This window comes from Camponotus vicinus, unplaced genomic scaffold (assembly GCF_025532165.1).
Source record: "Camponotus vicinus isolate PSW18456_S1 unplaced genomic scaffold, iyCamVici1.0 SCAF_13, whole genome shotgun sequence".
NCBI lineage: Eukaryota > Metazoa > Arthropoda > Insecta > Hymenoptera > Formicidae > Camponotus > Camponotus vicinus.
In genome coordinates this window covers 4,648,812-4,673,085 of record NW_028141949.1, presented here as the reverse complement: position 1 = coordinate 4,673,085, position 24,274 = coordinate 4,648,812, and the positions used below count along the sequence as shown (strand labels likewise).

The following is a 24,274-nucleotide window of genomic DNA, read 5'->3' as shown; positions in this document are numbered from 1 at the left end:
AATTGTCGGGCTCCAGGCGGAATTATATTTTCGCTGCCTCTCTTTGCGATTTTAGTTGAATCAATCGGCGGTAACGGCGCGAATCGCGCGATGGTTTCAATGTCGGGTAACGTGTAGCGAGTACATATATTAAGAGGGGCAATATTCCGAACGCGAATATGCGTTTTTTATTCTCTTTTTATTGCAGATAAAAATAATGCGCCATCGCTCGATGCGACCGTAATCCAACCCATGTTTTGTGTCATTGAAAATACATGATGACGTCGCGGATGAAATTTCGCTTCGATAATCCGTCCGCGAGCGAGGCAAAACTCTGTCAGGTGTATCGATGAATTGCTCGGAACATTAAACTCGCTCTTTTATAATGGTTCTATTTTCAACAATTAAATTTTTTCTTCGAAGATATATTAGTTAAACTCATAGCGGCTTGTTTGTGGTGTTCCTAAAATTGCAGAGAAGCGCAAACGTATCGTTTATTTATACTTAAAAATGCAAATAAAAAAATAAAAACTTTATTAATTATTACTCAGTTATTTTTAAATACATCAATTTTATATTTAAAAAAAAAATTCATCTTTTATATAATAAAATAGTATGGTTTTTATCCATCAAATATGTATTATTTTATATTTAATACAATTATTATAAAACCTTTTTAATTTTGTGCATACATTTCGTGATCTCCATTTTAGAAAAAAAAATAAATTAATAAGAAGAATAAATTAGTTTGTGAGGTTTATTTAATAAAACATGATGGGTATGATTTTAATTTTTATATTTTAATATGCCGTGAAAATATAAAGCGATTGAACAAAGTCTCGCCGGCAGTAGAGAGGCTGGCAGTAGTAACAGCTGCTTCCGTTCAGACTGTCGATGCAATAGAAGGCGAATATCGGTCGGCTCGAACCACAGGAAGAAGTATCCGTTCCGTAATTGGTCGCGAATGCTTTCCGCCATTTATCGGTTAGCAAAAAGCGTGCCATCTCCCTTTCACGCTCGATCGACCTTAACCGTTTCCACGACGTGCTAATCGCCACGTCGTTTAGCATCTCTTCCTCCCGTCTTTCCATTCGCGGTAGTCAAGGACTGCGAAAACCAGACGATCAATCAGCAGCGATACATATATTTCATTGCTTTGTGGCGGTCGTGCTCGTCTTCTGACACGCCATAGTAATCACGAATGTGTTTCGTATCGCTGAAATTCATTTGATCGTTTGTGAATTCCTCGTACTTTTGTAGTCGAAATGGATTTTTTGATGAAACGTGATTCTATTACTGCGTAAATTGATTACATATTTATATTACTAAATACATACTCTCTGTTATAATTATTATATGGCATAAAATTCACAATATTTTATTTAATTAAATTTTAATCATAAAAGTTTGTATAACATCCATGTTATATCATATTTTATTTGAAAATATTTTATTTAGAGATTTACAAATATTATTCACAGATCGTTATATACAGATTCAAGACAAAATATATATTTATATTAATTATGCTATAAATACAAATTTCAAAACTGTCCTAACAATATAAAATGTAATATTTAGTTTTAATAGTCTCTCTCTCTCTCTCTTTTTATCTCTTTCTCTTTCTCTCTGTATAGTAATCTGACGTAATTTGTGCAGGATCGGTTCATGATGATACGCGTAACACGTTATAAATCCGATAATATACTCGTCAGATATTTTCTACATTAATCAAGTTCGTGCATTAATTAAATAAATTTATCACACATTTTATAATTATATTGCGTATTGTATCTATAAAACAATCTGTCGTCCGTGTTTTGTATCAGCAATAACTTGATAATGCGCTGGTTCTCTCTTTGCGCGCGGTAATTCTTCCTTTCAGCGTCAGAACTTTTCGAGCTCAGGAAAAAACGTTGCGATGGAACGCTCGCTAGTTCTTTTTCGCAAAACTTCTTCCTCTTTCCTCTTAGCGCGCTAGTCTCTCTTTTATCTTCGGGATATACTCGTCCTCCATCGGTGAGTATATCCCGAGGGAAAAGTTAAATGAATATTCAGGACCGTCGAGCCACGTTTACATTTAGCCGCTACTCGTGTGCTAGGATGTAAACGATCGCGCAACATCGATCCGTCTCCCACTCTTTCTCCTTGCGTTTCTCGTATGCGACAGAAAAACAGGCGGTTAATACTACTAATTTACGCGCCAACATAGGTTTATCGACTCATTTTTAGACTGGTTTCTTTCGCGTTTATCGTTTGACAATTTTTGTTAATCGAATTTATGCTATTAAAAACGTGCACAAGTAATATTTCTTTAAATTTTGGTTTCTCTTCATGTATTTGTATCGATGATACTTTTTACTGCTATTTTTGTCATTAATTAAATAGATATATGGTTGTTGTAAAAAGTTGCGCAAAAATAGTGATTTATATTTATAATATCCGATATGGCTCTCATGATTTGTAGTCGTGCTGTTGACAGATAAAAAATATTATCGCGATTTTTTAGGATCGGTTGCACATGTCGTAAACATACGTCTAGCAGCTGAAAGAATTAATACAGACTGCAATGCACAATGCATGGCTGCATGCATAAATCCGCCCCATTTTTTATACATATTGAAATATTGTTGAAGATTGAAAGTTACGGAAACAACATGGAAACTTTGCCTTTACAATCCGCGAAAATTTGCCTTGTATAGTCGAAAATTTTTCGAAGAAAGAGAAGAAGGGAGGGAGAAAGAAGGAGAGAGAGACAGAGAGAGAGAGGAGAGAAGTTAGAGCTGGAGAATTGCAAAACACTATTTTGAATTTCATAGCGACGCTACTTGGGATTCTGAAATTAATCAGATTCAGTCGCACAATTCTGATTATAGAGTTCGTAATTTGATTTATCTCCGTGTTATCACCGTGCCATTTGTTTTACGATACGGTATATCGCCAGACGCCGTAAACGGGTTTGAGGCACCGACGGTACTTCACGTACTGGAATGAACTTGGCCGACCCTAGCTGGCCTTAGGGTAATTTATCAAATTGCATGCTGGTAATCGTTATTACAGCGCGGCCGGGATCATTATCGCGGCCAAATCTCAATCCGCGTTGCCTTTTAGCAGACCATAATTGGGCCGTTAACGTGTATCGCGTATACTTTCTCAGATCGTTGTATGGCATTTTTTAATTCGCAGATAAGTCAAAATGCAATGGCTGTATCAACTTATGCGGATGATAGATTTACAATCGTAATAAAGTTGCACGATGAATATCAATTGAAAAGTGTTTGTAAACTAATGATATTTTTACTTCTCTAAAGAGAGAGATAACAAATATCGAAAGACAAATATAAACTAAAACAGATATTTATTGTAAACATGAATATTAGTTTTCATTATTATTTCACGAGTTTGCACTGTTGCCAACGAGATTAATTCTGCCATAAAAGTGCTTTCGGAAATACTGTGATTTAATGATGTAGAATAATTTTCATATAAAGCCCTCCCCCTTTATTTTAGCATTATTAAATAATTCCTAAATTGAAATGTTACGATTTTCATTTCGCGATATTTACTATCGCTATACATATATAGCAAACGATAAATAATTTCGTTCTGATTACATTATGGGTACACTAATAAAGTGTATTTCCATATCGTCGCAAATATATAATGGTTGTAAAAGGGAAACCGTAATTAATGTTGCAGCGGGCAATCATAAGCTACTGCGAGCGCGATGCGTAAAGAGGCGAGCGTGTCGCACAGAGAGCGGGGAGAGAAAACATTTCATGAAGTTAATGAATTTCCATGGGAACGTCGTGGAACTGGCTTCGGGCCATTAATACGGCCCATTCACAAACACAACTCTTCGCTCTCTCGTGCCGTGTGCCCTCGTTAAAAACTTTTGAGTATCTCTACGTCGGAGGGCAAAAAAAAAGAAAGTTCCGTTCGTATGAAAACAAACGGAGGGTGCTGTAACCATCCTCGATGGACAAACTGCCGACGCGACTCCCCACACCTTATGGTGAAAATGTGGGGTTTCCGCGAATATTCTCCTCGACGAACTATGTACTTGGTGCCAGGAAATGCTTTCTCTCTCTCTCTCTCTCTCTCTCTCTATCTCTCTCTCTCTCTCTCTCTCTCTCTCTCTCTCTCGAATGCTAATGAAACATTTGGTGACACAACATTGTGAAACATGCGGTTGTTTGCTTACTCGATGGAACCGACAATTGCACCGACCTCTTTGAACAGATTATCGAGTATATCTCGGTTATTCCTTCTTGACTATAGTTTAATCCACATAGTTATCATAATAGAGAGAAAATCACAGTGATAGAAAGCATATATACTTTATATCAATTTTATTTTATTTCATTTTATTTGATCTTGTAATCATTTTACACTTTAGATAGTGAAAAAGATAGTGAAATATTTAATTAATACAATATGAGAAATATATCTTAAATATTTATATATTCGTTGTATGCTTCGAAGGTGCCATCTGCATTGGATCGAAGCGGAAGCCCATCATGGTAAGTTGAAACGAAACATATGCTGCTCGAAAATTACCAGTCTGCGATATCTGTTAATTTTACGACGGGGCTAAAATAAATACACGAAGTTCGTACCATAAATTACATATGCCAGCACGTGCTTCTCCTTCGCCATTATCTCGAGTGGACACTCGGATAATCGCACGGGTACGTACGTACTCGGCACGAAAGTTCCCGGCAGCTAATTAAATATTTAACTTGCACCCGCTGGTAACTCGCATAAATGTAACTCGTTTGTATTTTTGGCTGGGAGATTAACTGGTAAAACCCAGGTATGTAGGTATGAATCAATTGAAAAATGATCTTTTTTAAGATAGGAATTGTATGAAATTACATTTCCGAGTCTATTTGACATCAGATACAGATAATTCGGAATTCGAAAAAATCGCTCCGTGTCGATTAACCATATTCAAGTTCTCTTTTATCTCAATGGACAATAGAAATCGTTAAAGAAATGCAAAACGGATATTGCGTAGCTCTATCGCGCGACATCGAAGCGTATGCTGCGAATATTATTAGTATTTACATATGTGTATGTTTATGTGTTTGCATATTCGCATGTAGATGAAGTACCATTCCTAGCCACTTGTCTGATATTTCTACGAGAGCGTTGTTGCAACTTTCTATGCGCACACGCTATAGGAAAAGTCTATAAGAAAGTCTATAGGAAATTTATGAAAATGTCCGTGGATATAGAGTTTTATTCTGGCGGCGCACATTGTGTATCGTTATAGGAGAGTCCAAATAAGCTTTGAATAATAGATTCTGTGATGTTGAAAACATTCTTCCGACTCGTTTATTTTGGATCTTATATTGGAGCTAGTTTTCGATGCTATTCAACTCTCAGTATTATACTCTGCTATTTATTTTGAACATAGGCGTTTACATTTCCTCGCGCGAGAAAGAGGACTAACTTTTCTTATCTTTAATGCGAATGATATAAATGCAATAATTTCGATTATATATGTATGATTTGAATTTTCAATTTTTAAGTTTCATCTTTCTTTCCTCAAGTTTTAATTTTCTCAATCTTTGACTTTCAATCTATAGCTCTCAATTATATTAATATTTAACTCGTATAACTTGCAATTCCTCTTTCTCTCTCAAATCCACAGTTTGCAATTTTCAAAACATTTTTCCGTTAATCATTGAATACATAATGTCAAACACGTTACATTTCCGATACATTTTGCCAGAAAAATCTGGTACACGCGCGCTCTTATCTCAAGATTCCTGAGGAATCTCGAGGAAATAGAACCGTGCGTGATCCATTGGTCGGAATGGCGGGCTAGTCATTGAAAAGCATCGGTTTCGTCGTTTTGACACGTACGTATCATTTCCGTGGTAACGCATCTCCTGACGAGGGATGTCGATAAGTGGATATCGCGATGAACAGAGAGGAGAGGGAGTCGCGAGAGAATTCGAAGAGAGGAAAATCTCCCGTGGGAGCACCACGTACGACGCGTCACGTATCCCTCAGATGCCATTGGAACGAGTTTCTCCTCAGCTCTCCCTTTCCGATTTCGTCTTTTCTCCCTTTCGGTGTCCTAGTCCATTCAGCAGGAGGATCGGATTAACGATTGAACCGCGTCTCGTTGATCATTGTTCGGGATTTTTTTTTCTCATATTGTTTCCTCGCTCGGTTGACGAAAAAAAAACAGAGATACGATAAGTGTAGCACGATAATATATATACAACGCAATCTGAGAAATTATATCGCGGAAATAAATCTGACAAAAAAGTCACTTTTAGGAGAAAGTATCATTCTTTATTTGAATGATTGATGTTTATTTTTTACGATCATATTTCAAAAAATGTATTTATTAATTAATAATTAATTCTGAAGAATAAGAATAAGGTAACTGTGAATGTGTTGAGTAAATTTTGTAAATTGGCGATATTTTATAAATTGACGATACTTTTTGCCTTTTTTATATCTCTTTTCTTTTTATCAATGCTCCTGTAATTTTCATATTCGATCGATACTTCTCTCGAATTATTCTAAATTGGGTGATTGTCTGTTTCGCTTAACACGAGATCGATGTCGCAAGTGGACAGGCTTATCGCGTCGTTAGCGAATTATACGTCCGCATGAAGCGGCTCTAACGAGACGACAGCATCGTTAATGGATCCTTCTTTGAGCTCTGCTTTAGAATGATATGTCGTGCTGACCCGTGCATTCTGCAATACATATGTATATGTGCGCGCACACGTATATGCACGAATGTCATGATGGAGGAATAATGGAATATTCGAGATTTAAATTCTGTCAGGCTATAACGAGGAGAACGCTTATTACATCCCCGCAATGCACTAGAAGAGTGAAAAACGTCATTTTTGTGTAAAGTACGTAAAAAAAAAGGAAAAATAATTTCACTGCGAGAAATCGCAGTTAATATCTCGTTGATAAATAATTTAACAAATTTTACGAAATATATATGCGCGGGGGAGATTATAACATATCCGTGACATGTATTTACGACAGTATAAAAATATTATCATCGATAAAATATCATCTCGATAAAATAGATTTCATTTTATATATAAATCACGAGTAATATTCTTATAATTAAAATCATCGAGAATTTAACGCGAGAGGTATCAAAATATCTAAATTTATTTAATAATTTTTTTCGATATAGATGTATATGGGATTTTTGACAATATACCTTGTCAAAAAACGAACGGTAACGAAATATGATGCGGAAGATATCTCAAGATTTCCAATGTGACATTCGCAATAAAACGGCGCGTCGGGTTTCGAACTCGTCTAACGAGAAGAGCGAGATTAAGCGTCAGGAGCGGCAATCCTCGTCGCTCCGCGATTGTATCCGTTGCACGGCGAAGGTAAAATACAATACAACACAATTCGAGAGAGAGAGAGAGAGAGAGAGATCGGTTCGTTTTGCACAAAAGCGACACGTTCTTGCGGCGAGCGAAATCAGGGCGCGATAGGCACGCGGCCGGAAAATCGATGGCCGGTATCGGCCGCGCGGATACGAGCGGAATAAATCTTCCGCGTGCCGTTTTTTTCTTTCTCTTCTTGCTTTTTTTTCGCGCCCACCCACCGGTTGCGCGTTTCCTATCGGAGGTTTTCCGCTTTCCATGCATTGCGCGAGGCCTTATCGTTGTTCCGCGTAAAAATTCATTGCTCGTTCAAACTGCGGATAAACAACGCGTCGGTCAAGAATACTTTGCAAACCGCTGGAATTTTCTCTCTCTTTTTTTTACGATCGAATTGCTGCATCGAACTACCTCCTTATGTCACGCATTATTTTTGCGAAGTAATTTCGATCGCGATTGCCAATTTTGAAGCTTTCGTGAATATCGGAAATGGATTGTTGTCGACTCTCGAACGATTGCGCTATTGCAAACGGAATGCAATGATTGTTTAGCGTCTCGTTCTATTTTTAAAATACTATCCTTTAGCTCGTTCTATTAGGTATTCAGAAAACAGTGTACAAGTTTCCTGTAAAATCAATTTTGGGATAATAGAAAAATGAAGAAGAGCTATTTTTCAAGATTGTGATTGCATATGGCCGTGTTTCTTCTGAATAGCGACTATTCTAAATACGTTCGCCTTAGTATATTTCATATTTAATTTATCGTATTTGCTTAACTGTAGCTGCTATTCAAATGTACCTTTCTTATACTGCATCGATATTTTATACAGGGGAATTAGAGCGGAACGATTCGAGAAACTTTATTAAACTCTTCCGCCAGATCCTCTGCACAATCAATGTTTTCTTTCCTTTCGCCGCGGATTGCTTATTCCCAGAAGCAAAGTCGCACGGCTGTAAGTACTGCATAGCCGAAGTTAGGAGGTCAGTTGCAATGAAGTTAACATAAATACTCGCTGTGAGCCGCGGAAAGTATATTTGCATAACAAGAACTTTTGGAATTGAGTGTCGAGGAAATTTTCCAGAGAAACTACACAGAGCATCTCTCCGCAGTATTAAATAAGCGCAAAGTTGCTTGACGTGAAACGTTTTTTGATCCTATTGTTACCACTTTTGAATTTTTAACATCTTATTTCACGCGTATTAACTATAAATTTATAGTAGTCAATTAATTATTAGAATGCATTTAGGTACTGAACATTATGCATGACATTCTCACTTCTCTCTTCTAAAACATTAAATCAAATATTTATCAGAAACCACATTTAATGTAATACAGTAAAATAGAGATTTCCACAGAAAGAATTAATTATTGAAAAATTAAAAAATTATTTTCCTTTCAACTCGAGAGCGCGCAAACCTTTCCTCGATGTTATCCTTCGATCCGAGTATATTATTCTTTAAGAAGTCGTCCAGATAAAGTGAATGCCGTTTTCGCACGAATTGATTATCACACGGTTCTCCAACATACATAGCTGGAATATAAATGTTCCACGAGAAGAAGGACAGCTATACATTTAACCGAAATGTTCAACGAGGCGCGAGAAGAGCTCGTTTCCAAAATCTATCCGACTTCGAGATTGAAACATAATTTCGCGGCAGCTTTCCTCCGTAATGTGTGTATTTCACGCGTTGCAGCGACCGTGGCGATCGAAATAGCAACGTTTTAATCTTATTGTTAGCATAATCTTCAGTCTTCTGAAATAACATTATATTGATTTTTGTTGAAAATGTTGCATTTATAATCACTATTAATTTCTGTGCATACTAATGTTCTATTATTTTTTTATTATTATATGAATATATTAATTTATATATTAGAACAATAATTTATACGATGCACATCTTGCATAGACAATTCCTACGTACATTACACTTTATTATCAGCATTTAGATAGATATATGTCTAGCATATATAATAGCGAAGCAAGAGAGATGATATAATTCGATGTAATATTCAGTATACGCGGCTATATATCAAATATGTATTATATCTGTCAAAGAGAGACAACGCGGGCGAGGAACACACACGCATGGAATTATTAGCATTCTCGCGCGAGTATCACAAATTACGGTAATAATCAACGCACGCGCGCAAAGGCGAATCAATGTAATAATCAGGACGAACCTTCCTTCCGTGTTAACGAGCTCGAGATTCGTGATTTCGTGTTTACTTCCGGTCACGTGCGCCGGATCGCGGAATTTGTCGTCTCGGGCACGTGCACGCCTACGCGCGTGTGTTTCTGTTTGCTGCGCGCGTCTACGCAAGCTACGCACCCTGACCATTATATGAGCGACTACGTGACAGCGGGGGCTTACGATAGGGGGTGTGCAAGACACACGTGAGAGCGTGCGTTTGTGTGCGCGGTCCGCAACGAGTAATATTGCCATGCAATATTGAGTGAATCTAATGAGGGGTGTGCCCTCGTGCCGACATTAATATCGCTAATCCAATTAGTTGATAATCTGCAGTGCTCAACCGTGTGTGACCGAGGCTATTAATAGCAATCGATTAACATGTCGCGATGAAGAGTATTAGACCCACCGGATTACCACTTAGATGGACCAATGCGGTCTCGCGGGAAAAGCGGAGGATTAGAATATTCCTATATACAGTTTCCTACTTGAACAAATATGGCAGAAAATTATGAAAAAACAATGCGAGTAAAATCTTAACAAATGAAATTGTATTGAATTTCATAATAATTCTTTATGTTTACATGTCAAATTAATTTTTGTCACGTCTAATTATCTAAATGATTTTATAATCGTTAAAATAGTTTTTGAAACTATAAAGATTTTTATTCATTAAGATATCTGTTAAAGAAATATCCTATAATAAATGTTTACTACAGTTAATTGATCGTTATTAGGAGAATATTCAATTATTTAATTGCTAGATTGTCCATAATGTGTACTAGATATATACACACATATATATATATATATATATATATATATATATATATATATATATATATATATATGCTGAAATATTTGTAATCTACCTACAATAGTCAGATTGGAAACCGTTAAATTCATACGTTTGTAATGCATAACAATTACGTAAATGCTGTTTAGATATTAATTACATTTTCCCTGATAAATAATGTTCGCAATATTAATGTCTCATTAATAATAACGATGAATTGTATAGGCATATTACATCGCTAGATATGTATAGATAACACGTTGGATATTAATCAATCTTGGAAAACTAGTTAATTCGATTGTACGTATGTATTTGAATTAGATTCTATCGCTATTTGTTTTCTGTCCTGCCCGAATTAATTAATCAAATCTTTTAGTTTACTGTACGCTTAACGAATCGAAGAAGTGTATTTGCTCGCCCGATTTTCCGTCTCTGATGAATCTCATGGCGTCACGATTCCGCAGATAGCAAGGTATTAATAATTTCATTTGCCGTCCAATCGCAGAGCCTATTGTTTTTTCTTTCTCTGTAGCGCGCTATTTGTCATCGAGTCTCGTGATAGAAATTAAGGAGGGGAGACTTATTGCAGCACGAGACTACTACAGGCAGACGATGGTAGTGATTCGATCAACCGATCGGTCGGACACGTAATCAAGTTCGAGAAAACAAGAAAATGCGGCCATTCGATACCGAATAAATTGTTTCCTAGTTGTCTTCGTGTAGATTGCTTTTATCCTCCGAGCAGAGGAGTACCGTATTTTCTGATAAGAAGATTAACCGTCTTTTATATTCACTCCCCTCGCCATTAAATTGAATTTGCGAAGTATGAAAAATGGAGTATGTATACGTTTCTCCTTTCGTTTTGCTTAAGAATTCTTGAATTTACAAGTTGTGACATCTATATAATTTAAAAGAGGCACAGTGGTGTTAAAAATTTTACTACGTTATTAACGATAAATTAAGAATAAACATTCTCATATTTTTCATTCGATTATCAATTTAATAAACATAATTTTATCATTGCATTTAAATGTTATATTAATATTATGTAAATAGTAAAATATTAAATATATGATACATATATCTAATAATATAATTATGCAACATTTATATCTCACACAATTATTATGTTAGAAGGAACGTTTTTCAAGTTGTCACTACGTTTCTCTTTCTACAGATTCTTTGACTAGTTTGAAATTGAGTTTTCCCGCATAAAGTATTGCGGTTTAAATGTACGTGGTTCAAAAATAGCAGGGCGTTTTTCCCGAAACTTTTTACGCAAACACCAATAACAACTTTTACGACGTCGAGTTTTAACTTTGACGTTTGCTAATGAACCTAAAAACTAACGGAGAAAAACTAACACGCATCGCGCACAGGCAGACTACTCGACATACAAGAAATCGGAGCAAAGGGCAAAGGGCTGGTACGAAAAAGCAAAAGGGAGAGACAGGATGAGCTGGGAGAGAACTAGCTGTATAGCTCGCGCTATGCACACGTGTGATCTTTTCAGTTCGCTTTATTTCTCTAGTAGCGGAGGGAATGTCGTAGCTTAGGCGGGAAAACGAAACGCGTTTCTCGCGAAAGCGTTTCGAATTTTCCCCATCGACGAAAACACGATCAAAGCTGTCCCGGGCAAAGAGGCCCCTCGAGACCTCGCCCTTACTATCCGATCCTCTCGCGCCCTTTCCAATTCATGATTCCCTTTTTACCCTTTCTCTTCGAGAGCTCATCTCTTCTCGCTCTCGATGATAATGAATTTTCTATGGTTATTTCCCTTTTCTTTTACATCCTTCTTTTTTCTTAAACGTGCGATTATTCGAAAGATATACGTGTAATGTAATGAACCGACAGTCGCTATCGCAATTTCCCCGCGAGACAGAATAGTATCAAATAAAACCGTGAAAACGTGCAATAAAAAGTGTGTTTTTTTAAAAGAATTTTTTAAATTATATCTGAACGTGTCTGACGCTATTCTCGTTGCATCATGTTCTCACGAGAAAATGGAGAATATTTTCGATATTTAAAAATCCAGGGCGCTAGACGGAAATCATGTAACAGAAATAGAAACAACGATATAATCGATAAAAATGCACTCATATTTTCTCCCTTATTCGCTATCTGGGTCATAAAACTGGACCGATTGTTTTATTCTCTTGCTTGTATCAAGATATTATGTTTATCGATGATTTCCCAGCGGTGATCGGAAAGACTTCTAAATAATGAAAAACATCTATTCCATACATCGGATCTTGTATCTATTGCAAGCTTTTTTCTCTTCTACTTACGTACGTTACTTTATAATGCTGTAATCAAATGTATGATACATCGATATATTTGATTTCTGACTTTTATGCGCACATATTTTTTACAGCACAGCTGCTACATTTCCAGACAATTTCTGCAAATGCAAATTTCGCGTATATGCCATATTCGGCGGATTTTACATAACGATGGTTAAAAACCGCTGTTTCAAAAAGCGCGACTATCCGAATGGCGGTCTCGCATACGTGCAACTTGTACAAATCGACTTGTTCATTGTTTATCGGGAAATCTCCCAGCGGTGTTTTGATCCTGATGTCAGGACTTTCGATGAAATGCGCCGAATGCTGGTCACTCGCACTCGTCGAAACAATACATGTGTACATATAGATACATGTAGTATATATATATGAACTATATATACTATGTACAATTCTCGTGGGTCCGATCGGTGATGTACATGGAGCACACACATGTACGACGATCCCGGCGCAAAGAACCTCGTGTTATCTACGAAGTCGCGGTAATCGAACTTGTGGATATCGGAGACAATTTTCTCGCCAAGTCCACGAATCCATGTATCTTCTCTCGGAAGAGAACAATTTCCGCGATAGATAGCTTTGCTAATGCAAGTCATAAATTTTTTGTGTTATAAAATTAATTGTATTAAGATCTCGCTCATGACTAAATTCATATTACAGATTTTTTATGGATAAAATTGTAATTTATATATATATATATATATATATATATATATATATATATCAGCAATTATTAAGATCTGTATATTTAGACCATAATCCTTTGTAAATTGGAATTATAATTTTATAATCTCTATTCTTGTGTAAATTAATTCCATATAATATATAATATATATAATTTTGTTCATTATATGTTTTACGGGCAAATAAATATCGACTTATTCAAATTCATGCGATTGATCCAATTTGGGGGCATTTTACATTATTCTATTTGTGATCTACATAAGTAGCGCGAATGATTGTAGAATGGCTTTTCGGCATATGAATGAACTCATTTATGAAATGCAAAAAGTATGCGACATATATATATCGCATAATTTTTGAATTCCGTAAGTATATATATATGTACATATAAGATGATGGCTTGGATTAAATCTTAATAATTGCTCAGAAATTTGATTCTTTTCAAATTACAATCTTTCCTATATAAACAAAGAAAAAGATTTACTTATTAAAAAGTAGCATAAGCATTTTCTATACAAGTGTCATTAATAGCAACTATTGTCAATTTGTGCGTGCGTGTGCATTAACGTTTTTCAAAGTATTATGAGATTCGTAAATATAATAAAAATCGATGGGCGGACTCGCGGGCGTTTTTTCCGTCGGTGATCCCGCGGGTATCGTACGTGGCTGGTCGATCGCCTAATTCTGTTGAATGCCTGAATTTGATCTGGCTCGTTCAGTACGAGTGTGTCGGTCTACCAGACTCGTAGGATCCTCTGGGATCTCTTCCCCAGAATAAGAGCATGTGCAGAGTTATGACTTGCCACCAAAAATTGAACCCGATAAATAAGCTATTGTTTCTCAAGAAAGAAAGAAGTAATGATAGGAATCATAACGTTTTTTTATCGGCGATTTATTCATCTTTCGAAAAATTATTTTAATATTTATAGAAATTTACTATGTATTAAAGGGGAGTATATAATATCGAGCACAAATTCGCGATATCTTTTTAATAATAGATATTTATATATAAAGAGAATTTAAATTGTTTCATTCTGAGACGTACATCCGAAAATCCACCAGGAAAATTCTTATAGCATATTGATAATTCTTATAGCAGAGTTGATATACGATAAGACTGTTCTCGACGCGCGCGTTCTACGTGGGGTTTTTAGACGTATGTCCCAGAATGAGATAATTTAAATTCGAAGCACTGCGGATTCCATGTGAATTTTAATGATGTTCTAAGAGGATTCCTGATAACTTTCGAGCATGAACGACGGCGTCCCTTTACGATGAGTCTGTTCCAGAATCTTGAAGTGCGTGAGCCTTCTGGTAATGACGAAGGCAAGAAGACAGGGAGAGAGAGGGAAAAAAGGGAAGAATTCGTGGGGAATGGGCAGCATTACGATCATATCCTTTCCCAAAGATGGGATATAAGTTAGCGAGAGGGTTTTTCCCAATAATTCGAGAAATTGTCCGAGAGCTTCAGTCTTATTCTGGAAGAACGCAGCTCTTTAACTCTGCTCAATTTTTGCTACGTCCTTCGCGAATCATTCGTGGCGGTTTCGTTGTAGTCCCTTCAAAATGTGTCTTGACGTTATATCTATGGCGCTCCATATGAAATTCGCAAGTATCCTAGAATTCACGATGAACAAACGACTTTACGAGATTTCTTCGAGATCACGTTCAAGTACGGATCCCCTTTCACATAAAGACACCCATTTTATTACGGGTTCAAATGCGTTCGGCAAAGAGCATAAATTGTTCCTCAAATAGATTACGTGCTTCAAGGGAAAAAACATAAAGAAAAAAAATATTGTGCGACGCTCTTTAATGTTATATATATAAAGTCTTGCACGCGAGATTAATCATGTTTTATAATTTCAGAAAAGTATTAATATATTGATTAATAAAAATAATATTAACAATAAATATGTTCAAAAATAAAAAATTAGCAGTTAGGGGAAGAAAATGACAGCACAGGATGATAATTATTTTATGCATCATTACGCAGATAAAAATAATAATAATAGATTATTTTGTAAATTGATTTGAATCGAATTGGAGAAATTACTTAAGATTGTTGGAAACTTTTCGTGCGACTTTGGAGCGATTCGTTTGAAAAACGGCCGAAACTTGTCCGCGTAGGAGCGTAATAATAAAGAAAGACTATTACCATCTCTCGCGCTAGTCGCTGAAAAAGTGTCGTATCATTCAAATATGGGCCCGCATTAAATTCCCATCTCGCCGATGCCAGCCGCCCGTATATCACTCCGCATCAGGAAAAAAAAGACGTGCGACCGACGTCGGATTCGAGCCATTACGTGTAAAAAGTGGCGTCTGGGCGGTTTTCAGCGCTGCCATGTGTCACTATATCGACCGCGATCGTAGTTTCGGCTCGTATGTTAATAAAAAGGCACACGCACTCAGCCATTGTGTCGGTTGGCTTTATCGTACAATGCCCGGGGTGACTTACGATCGATTCATCGCGCTCCGCGGAAGGATGCGAAAAAATCTTGTTTCCACTTTTTCTTTCTCGGACGAGTGGTAAAGTTCGTTCATATCGATACCTTTCCTCTATTTTATATAGGAATCGTAAATTTGTATTATTTGCGAACTTATATTGAGCGCTCGTAAAATAAAATTCCCGTAACAAATGCAGACAGGCAGGATGTGCGTGTAATTCACGATCGATCGATATATATACGTGAGATATATGAAAAAAGCCTCAATTTTCCTTATGCATTTTTTTTGCATCGAGCGGAAACGATAAAACTAGATCGATGTTCTTTTCATTCCTACGAAATCGTAAACTCGAATTATTCGCAAAGTAATACCGAGTGCGATTGCGAAATGAAATCGAACGAAGGAATGGAGTAGATAAAAGAAAACTTATCAGAAGCGTGTCGCCAACTTTGTATATTTCGCTCATTCACTTGCGCGAATGGACTCAACAAAATTTACATCGATTGTACGGAAGAAAGAGATAAAAAAAGATAATGAAAACTTGCAATGGAGTTTTCTTTTATTATCGGAAAAATAAAATGCCCTTGCAATAAACTCGTATACATGTATATCGGGTTGATGCATTCATATATCATGCTATCAATAATTAAATTATATAAAAAATCTTATAGCATAATAAAAAACAATCATTATTTATAAAATTCTTATAATCATAACTTATCAATCATTCATCGATAAACAGAGATTTTAGAGGCGTTATTTATTATTATTAATAGTTATTAACTTAATTAGTATTAACATTTGTTTAATTATTGCATTATTTTCTGCATCAATAATACGAATATTTTATCCTGTCAGCTTAAAAAAATATTTAAAATAGTTTACACTTAAACTTTGGAGCTGTACATTTTATTTCTTAATCCATTTACATAATTGCCCCGACACAGTTTAAGAGATATCAATGACAAAGAAATTAAAGAAGAAATGTCTTAATTACAAAAGGAGAAAAGTTCAGCTTCGAAAAAATGCACTTTCGGATGATTGCAGGATAATTGCACTAGCTGTAATCCGTTGTATTGCAATCCAGATTTGGTCTCGCGAGGGTTAATCGACTTGCATACAAAACGTGAATGATGCTGCGAGCAATTTGTCGTTTTTCTCGAGGCGTGCAGTTCGTTCTAATTTACAGGTACGCCCGCGACAATCAAAGTACCGAGAGCGCTTCGGGCGAAAGGAGGGAAATGTACTTTGCCCGCCGCTTTGTTGATGGTTCAACGGAGATTTGCTTTGGCTCCGACGACGGCGATCAATTTGGCGCGAAATTACGCTTTTCTGAGGAACACATTTTGTACATTGCACGACAATCTTTTACGTTACGCCGAGCTCGTTCAGCAAACCGTCCGTTGCTTTTTCCTCTTACGCCGGAGTATTCTGCGAATATTACTACGTTTCACGTTGTTCCCATAACGTTTTCTCTTCACGGCATTAATATTTTTCAGTTGTAAACACATAATGAAGCGGGAAATTGCGTGCACTGACTATTCCCTCGCGATATGTAAGTGGCGATAAAATGAAAAAATTCAACTTTGAAATTGCGACTTGGAAATTTAGAAAGCAGAAAGAAATAAAGGAGGCTTCAGAAAACGCAGATGTGTAACCAAATTTTCTCGTTCGCTTAATTTTAAATTGACTTTAGCGTAGGAAAATTTGTATTCGAGATACCACATTTTCCAAATAACTTGATTGAAATGTTTGACCTTGAGACTTAAAAAAATTGCGAAAGAATATGACGAGACCAATCGAATTTTTGTTAAAGTAAAATTGACTCTAAATTGATCAAAAAAAAAGGATGTTGCACGTTTTGACTCACTAATCTTGTTATATCCGGTATACTTTAATGAATGAGTACTACAACTAGGCAATATTCGTTTATTATATTATTTCGTAGCTCGCTCGTGGAGAATTTAAATTAAAAATTAAATTTAATCATAATATGCGCGCGAACATAAAGTTATCGTGGCACTATGTTAAATTTGTTAAAAAACAAGAACACCCTGTGTTGTAATCATTAGCGTATCATGTATACATGTGTACATTTTACGCATCCAAAAAATGAATAAATTTAAATTCACTTCGCATAAATTTCAATCTACCTCATGAAAAGTATCTTCATAGCGAGATTTAAAAAAATTCGATTTAATTCAGAAAGATTATTTTTCACAGTATTCCATGCATGTAAAAATATGTCTGTATGCAATCGTATTCATATATGAAGAAATGTAAATTATAACTAAAAAGATTCTATTTAAGTGAAATAAAAAATTTAGGTTCGTGCAAATTGGAAATGAATTAAATTTACATGTTAAAATTAATAAAAGGATCCGAAATTATCATGGGTTTAAATTTCTGCTCGCGGGCGATGTAAATTTCATGTAGAATTTCGAACATATGACGGTCGAATTTTCCCAAATCGTTCATCCCGACAGAGACTGGACGAGGTAAAATTTTCTGAAAAATTGAGCGCTTTCGAATCCATCGCGCGAAATGACAAATATATTAATCATGCCGAGGGATTGTCTTCCAGCTCAACTTTATCATTATAGAAGAAAATAAGATTTTCTCTCGACAACGCACTTTCCTTGCCGTGTCGGTGTCCTCGTACGCGGACACTATCGTTTTACGTGAAATCAGATTCCGCCATGAAAGCAGCTTATCGGCGAGATCGGAGTGTATACGCGTGTACCTATCAAATCAATTTCATCGCGTGTAGGTGTATAAGGTGTTTCAGCTTTCCCGTTAACAACAGATCCGTTGGTGAGACTAAAACCGATTTTTCCTGCAGAAAAACGTGACACGAAGCTCAACTATGATATCAGAAAACTATACTTAACACGTGCAAATATTTTAGCAAGATATATATTTCGAGCATATAATTATATAATTTTTTAAAGATAGTTTGAAATACAATCATTCAGATAATTCAATATTAAAAATTAATACTTTTCAATAAAACAGCACAATCTTGTTTAATTTTCTTTTATTTTAGAGTTTACTTTTTTCTCATTTTAATTGTAACTTTTCCAATATTGCAATTAGAATATCCAGTTTATACGCTTTTATAGATTGATTTTCAGCAAAAAAGGTCAATATTTTAAACTGTACTTTCTACACTTTTCCATTATTGTATTTTCTCTTTTTTTCTATTTAAGACCTTCATAGACACATTAATTTCATATTTAATGTAAAAAATGCAAGAAAGGCTAAACTTTATAACTAAAAGTATAGCTTTATTATTATTTCTGATTTCTCAAAGTGAAGACAAACTAATGCGACTTATCTCTATTGTTGACTCTTTTGATCGAAAGAGTTCACGAGATCATTTCACGTGCTCGGGCAAACGCATATACGTCACTGGTGCAATATATCGGTGTGGCCTTGGGGAAGTTGGCTTATACGAAGGAAGCGAAGGGGTACTTTACCGGATCGTCGTTGATGGTCCAATGTAGATTGGCCTTAGGCACGGACGGCCAGGAGATGCACTTGGCAGTCACGTTCTCGCCGATGGCGTAGTGCAGGGACAGGCCTGTGATTTCCGGTCCGTTGTCCGGAGGCACTGCGAACGTAAATTTTCCGTGTGAGAACGTGGCGAAAGTTTCCCCATAAACCAGTTACTTTCCTCCGGTTAGACTCTATAAACTTTCGACTATTACTCGGAGTTCTCCGCGCCCGAGCCGTTCGTTCGTTCTATCTTCGTCGAGGGAAATGGAACAAGGGGAGAAAGAGTAACACGGAGGTTTTCTCGCTTTGCAAGACGCGAGTCGCGGAAATGCGACGCGACATGAATTTTCCGGATGTGTATCAACGTTTTCCCCCCTTCCGTCTCGCGAGGTGTTTTCTTACGTCACAAGTTGCATTAAGCACATATTAGCAATGTGCATTGAAGGGAAAGTTAATATTTAAAAATTAAGCAAATAAGATGAATTAAATACTGTAATGATAAGAATCAAGAAGATAAAATATATGTGTTTAATGCAGTCACTTAAGGAATGAATCATATTGTGTGATAAACTGTATTTATTAATAATTTATAAATAGTTGAAATAGTTTTTAAAAACTTTTGAGTAATAGATTACGAGCTGTTAACAGTAAGATAGATGAGAGCAAAAAGAAAACGGTTCCAACAAATTAATCAAGTTCAGATAGATAATTTAGTCTGTATACGTATCGATAATGAATAGTAAATGTTGCGTCGAATTTTATTTTCTTGTTTTATGTATCTACGTGGAAAATCTCGACTAGCGATGTGATCTAGCTTGTACTTTTTCTCGCTCGCGCTTTTTCCTAGCACGATCCGTGCGATTTGAATCCGCTTTGCTGAAACAATTTCCGGCCGACCGGCGACGAACCCGGGGTAAGTTTTGCACGTTTTCGCGACTACGTCGCTTCAGCACGGAGAGAATTAATTTTCAATTAGCTCAGGCACGTGACTTTCCTCGTTCGCGATTAAACGAGAAAGCGCATCGGTTCACGTAGAGATTTTAACGAATACTTTACAACGAATACCTTCCGTTACGATAACACACGAATCATGTATGAACAACTGTATATTTTCGATTTAAAAGAATGGTTACGCAGATTGAAAAATCGCAAGCAATATAATTGATATAGAAATGTTCTATATTCACTTTATGTGATGAATAAAATTATGACAGAATCGATTAAAATGGCACTCGCGATCACTGACGCGAAGAATTAATAAATTTTACTCGGGTTGGCGACATAGAATACTGCGATTGTTTATAGCAGAATAATAGCCAAGAGCCATAATTTTCTGGATAATTAATCGCCCGATGGACTAATAATTAGATCAAACGTGGTAACTGTTGTGCTTGCGAAGTAACGTGATTTGTATGGCGTGATTTGTACACAAAGGTTTCATAGCTTATTATTCAGACAATAACATTTAATATAATTTCACACAATATCAAAGTTATGTTTTTAACATACTGTCCATGTCCTCTTGCAAAAAATAACAACATTTAGGAACAATTAAAGAAAAGATGGATACCTTTCATCTTTTTTCCGTCATTTGATATAATTAAATATTATAAATTTTTTTTTATCGTAATGTTAAATTTTTTATTTCTAGCAATCTTTTTAGAGATTGTTCTAGAAATAATTCTCATCGCATTCGCTAATAGCGATTTGCCACCGCAATCGTGAACCTCCGATTTTTCGCAGCCCTCCCGATATGGACTGCTGCACATGTGTGTCGATCCACAATCAATTATCGGATTTATCGCTATCGGCCGTGTGTGCCGATGCGCTCGATGTCTCTAATAGCGTTAATTGGCACGCCGGATTATGAGAGACATTCGCGTTCGGGCGGGCGCGACCGAATGCTCAATTAAACATTCACCCCCGTTGTCCGAGGTCGCACATTGCAGCGGCAACGTTGGTGCAGCTCTACCTCGGGATATGGTCCATTAATGCCTTCCGCTCTCGAAATATCCTGGGTGCAATTAAAACCCAGAATTTCCGGTTCAGGAATCTCCGACCGGCGCCATCGGTGTCGTCGTCGATTTCACCGTCTGTTCGGATAAAACGCGAACGAACGGAAAGTGAGAAATGTAAGAGAGCCGCAGCATCTGAGAGCACCACGTGGAAGGTACAAATGTAGGAAAATTTTCGAGAGATTGCGGAATAGCGTGTTGCAAAATCGCGTTTGCGAGCATGTGTCGCCGCAGATAATTTTGCCGCGCATTAAGCTTGTAATAGCGCCGATTATTTCGTGGAGATTTCCATTTCCTTCTGTGGCATTTTGTTCTCGCTGACGACGCTCATCAATGATTCTCACACTGAATTCTATTAGAATAGAAAAAGGATTTGCAATTATTAAAGCGAAACGAGCGACAAGTATATTGCTAAAAGATTATAATTTAATAGAATCGATATTCATATTAAGAATCATGAGTAGAAATTTTTATATGAATTAATATCATCAATTATATTAATTAATATTGAGAAAACTGTTATAAAATCAATTGCAATGGGAAATTTTTTAAGAATTGCAAGAGAAGTAAAAAAATAAAATTAATTGTATTATTTATTTATTTATTTGATAAAGATTTCAAACTGAATTATAGCTAGCTTTCCGCTCTTAGATCAATGATAATTCCGAATAATGGTTTTGAATATATTCCGTCGCGTGTGTAATATACATAGATAATTCATTTGATATGATTTTCATTTATATGACTCAGCATACCTCACATTATTCTCTTCGACTTTATTTTACATCCTCGGTGGAGGATTAAATATCTTTTTTTGAAGTTTCAAACATCGCGAAAGTAGCCGCATCATCGATTTTCATGAAGAATCAGAAATGACACGCTTACTCAGGGCACACGGAGTGAAATCAGAAAGGGAGAAGAGGGGGGAGAGAAGAAGAAATTTGTCAGGATTGCGGAAAGTTGGATAACCTGACGCTCTGCCAGAATTCGAGCATTCGCCATGCTAGCGCATTCGGCCGCGCGGAAAGTATTCCGCTGCAATAACTCCGCCGACAGTGATTTAAGCGCGTAATTACGAGGGTTATTGCAAGCACGACGGCGCTTTATACTTCTCTTCTCTTTTTTGTAGAATTTAATATGCATAACGGCAAAATCTTGTGCGCCGCGTTAAAAATTACTCTCGTTTTGCTCTTCTTACACGACTTACGATCGATTACAGATAGGCAATTAATACAATGATTTGATAACAAATAATTAATTAAATTTGATAAAAACATCAAATTTTATAAAATTAGTAAATTATTGTAATTACATATATTATATATATCCTCTCTTTTAATAAACAAATAAATTTGCATGGTTTGATTTTGCGTATTCTTATGTCAACTTTTGCTTTCTTTTACAGGATGTGTTGGATTATACAGTAAAGTGGCACAACGACAAATTCTAATCGCAGCGAGCCATAGGGTGAAGGACGCAGGGATTGTTGGGCGCATCGCGGTGAGTCGAAAAATCTGATTTTTTGCCAAAATTTGCTTTCTACTTCACGGCTCACATAGCAATTCTGGTATTACGTCGTTCCAAATATTTTCTGGCGTAATAATTTCTGCGAGAGTTAGGTCCCTAATTGAGAGGGTTGTCGGGAGAAGATAGCCTGCTTTCATATTCCGCGGTAACTTCACGTACAAAATGAAATTGCTTTTTGAAGGCACTGCAATTTATACGGATTGCGAGCTTCGCGGCATCTCTATAAGGCATGAAATGAATATTAAACTGCAGACGATTTAATTCAATTAATTCGTCGACGTACACTACTGGAAATCTGTGTGCATGCATGCGAAGAAAAATATTGGGAAATCCTATCAATGTGAGGATAATTTATTCGGTGTGTTGATTTGATAATTTTCATATATATAATACGCGAGATAATGAGTCAAGATTTAAGATTGAATATCAATTTTCTCTTTATTAAGCAACGCTAATGTTGAACGATATGTTTGTCACGTAATATATATGTGCATTAAAAAAATACACAACTATAATAATATTTTTTTCTATATAATATCGTAATGCGCTTCTTATAGCTAGTTTGGTGGAGTAAGAGTGAAGACTAACGTTAGATTAAAAAATATACATTATCAAAATTGTCGCGTAATCATTTCGAGAGCGCATATTGTGTTTCGGACGCGCCGTACGTGACACGCAACTAATTGCTGTTGAATTAGGTGTGCGAGGCGGCGCATTCCCAATAGTATATAACTCACTGACATACATTGACTTAATTAGCAATTAAAACTTTACGGGGGCACCAAGAGAAAGGGTCGCGCGTATATGATTACATGTTTCTCTTGTTTCCAATCCTAGCATGAATTGCAGGCTTGTTAATTATCTTGATGATCACGATATTGATACAATATTGATTTATATTATGAATTTAACAACCAATGACATATTATTAATTGAGATTTTATCCGCATCTGTCGTATTTGCTTTAATTTAAATATTTAATCTATAATTTTTATATAAAAGTATTGGTTTTTCTTATTAATGAAAACCGAAAAAATTTCAAGGCAACGAACTGCGTAAAATCTTTTTCTCGTGTATTCATACTCATTTATTCACATCTATATATTTGTAATATACCCGAAAGTAACTTTTTTCTTTCTTTCTTTTTGTTTATATTGAATGCATAATATTTTGCGAATTCTATATCTCGAGAATATCTATTGTGAAACGTCTATCTTATCTTTCGAGTTTCGAAGTTAGCTTCTGTTTCGTGAAATTCGCGGCCAACGGTGGTTAAATTCGTATCCCCAATGCTGCATGTTGCGGCCGGTAGTTGCAGCAACTTGTTTTCCTTGCAACCTTCCTTCTCGCGTCGACATTCGGCTCGCCATTCCGCAAACTTGGCTGTAACATGCTCGTACGATCGTTGTCGAGGAAATGAATTTTCTTCAACGAGATCTTCCAG

General features: G+C 36.2%; 2 protein-coding genes across 6 annotated transcripts in view; one reads left to right on the top strand and one right to left on the bottom strand.

Moving 5' to 3' along the window:
• LOC145964650 (V-set and immunoglobulin domain-containing protein 2-like) overlaps nt 1-24,274 on the bottom strand; it is a 211,853-nt gene that overhangs the window by 20,954 nt on the left and 166,625 nt on the right. For all 3 annotated transcript variants that reach the window (XM_083087645.1, XM_083087646.1, XM_083087644.1), the window contains one exon: nt 19,270-19,403. In XM_083087645.1, the coding sequence (XP_082943771.1) occupies nt 19,270-19,403 (134 nt within the window). The remainder of the gene's footprint in view (nt 1-19,269; nt 19,404-24,274) is intronic.
• Nucleotides 1-24,274, top strand: part of LOC145964652 (uncharacterized) — a 167,997-nt gene that overhangs the window by 69,166 nt on the left and 74,557 nt on the right. For all 3 annotated transcript variants that reach the window (XM_083087653.1, XM_083087651.1, XM_083087655.1), the window contains one exon: nt 22,709-22,803. In XM_083087653.1, the coding sequence (XP_082943779.1) occupies nt 22,709-22,803 (95 nt within the window). The remainder of the gene's footprint in view (nt 1-22,708; nt 22,804-24,274) is intronic.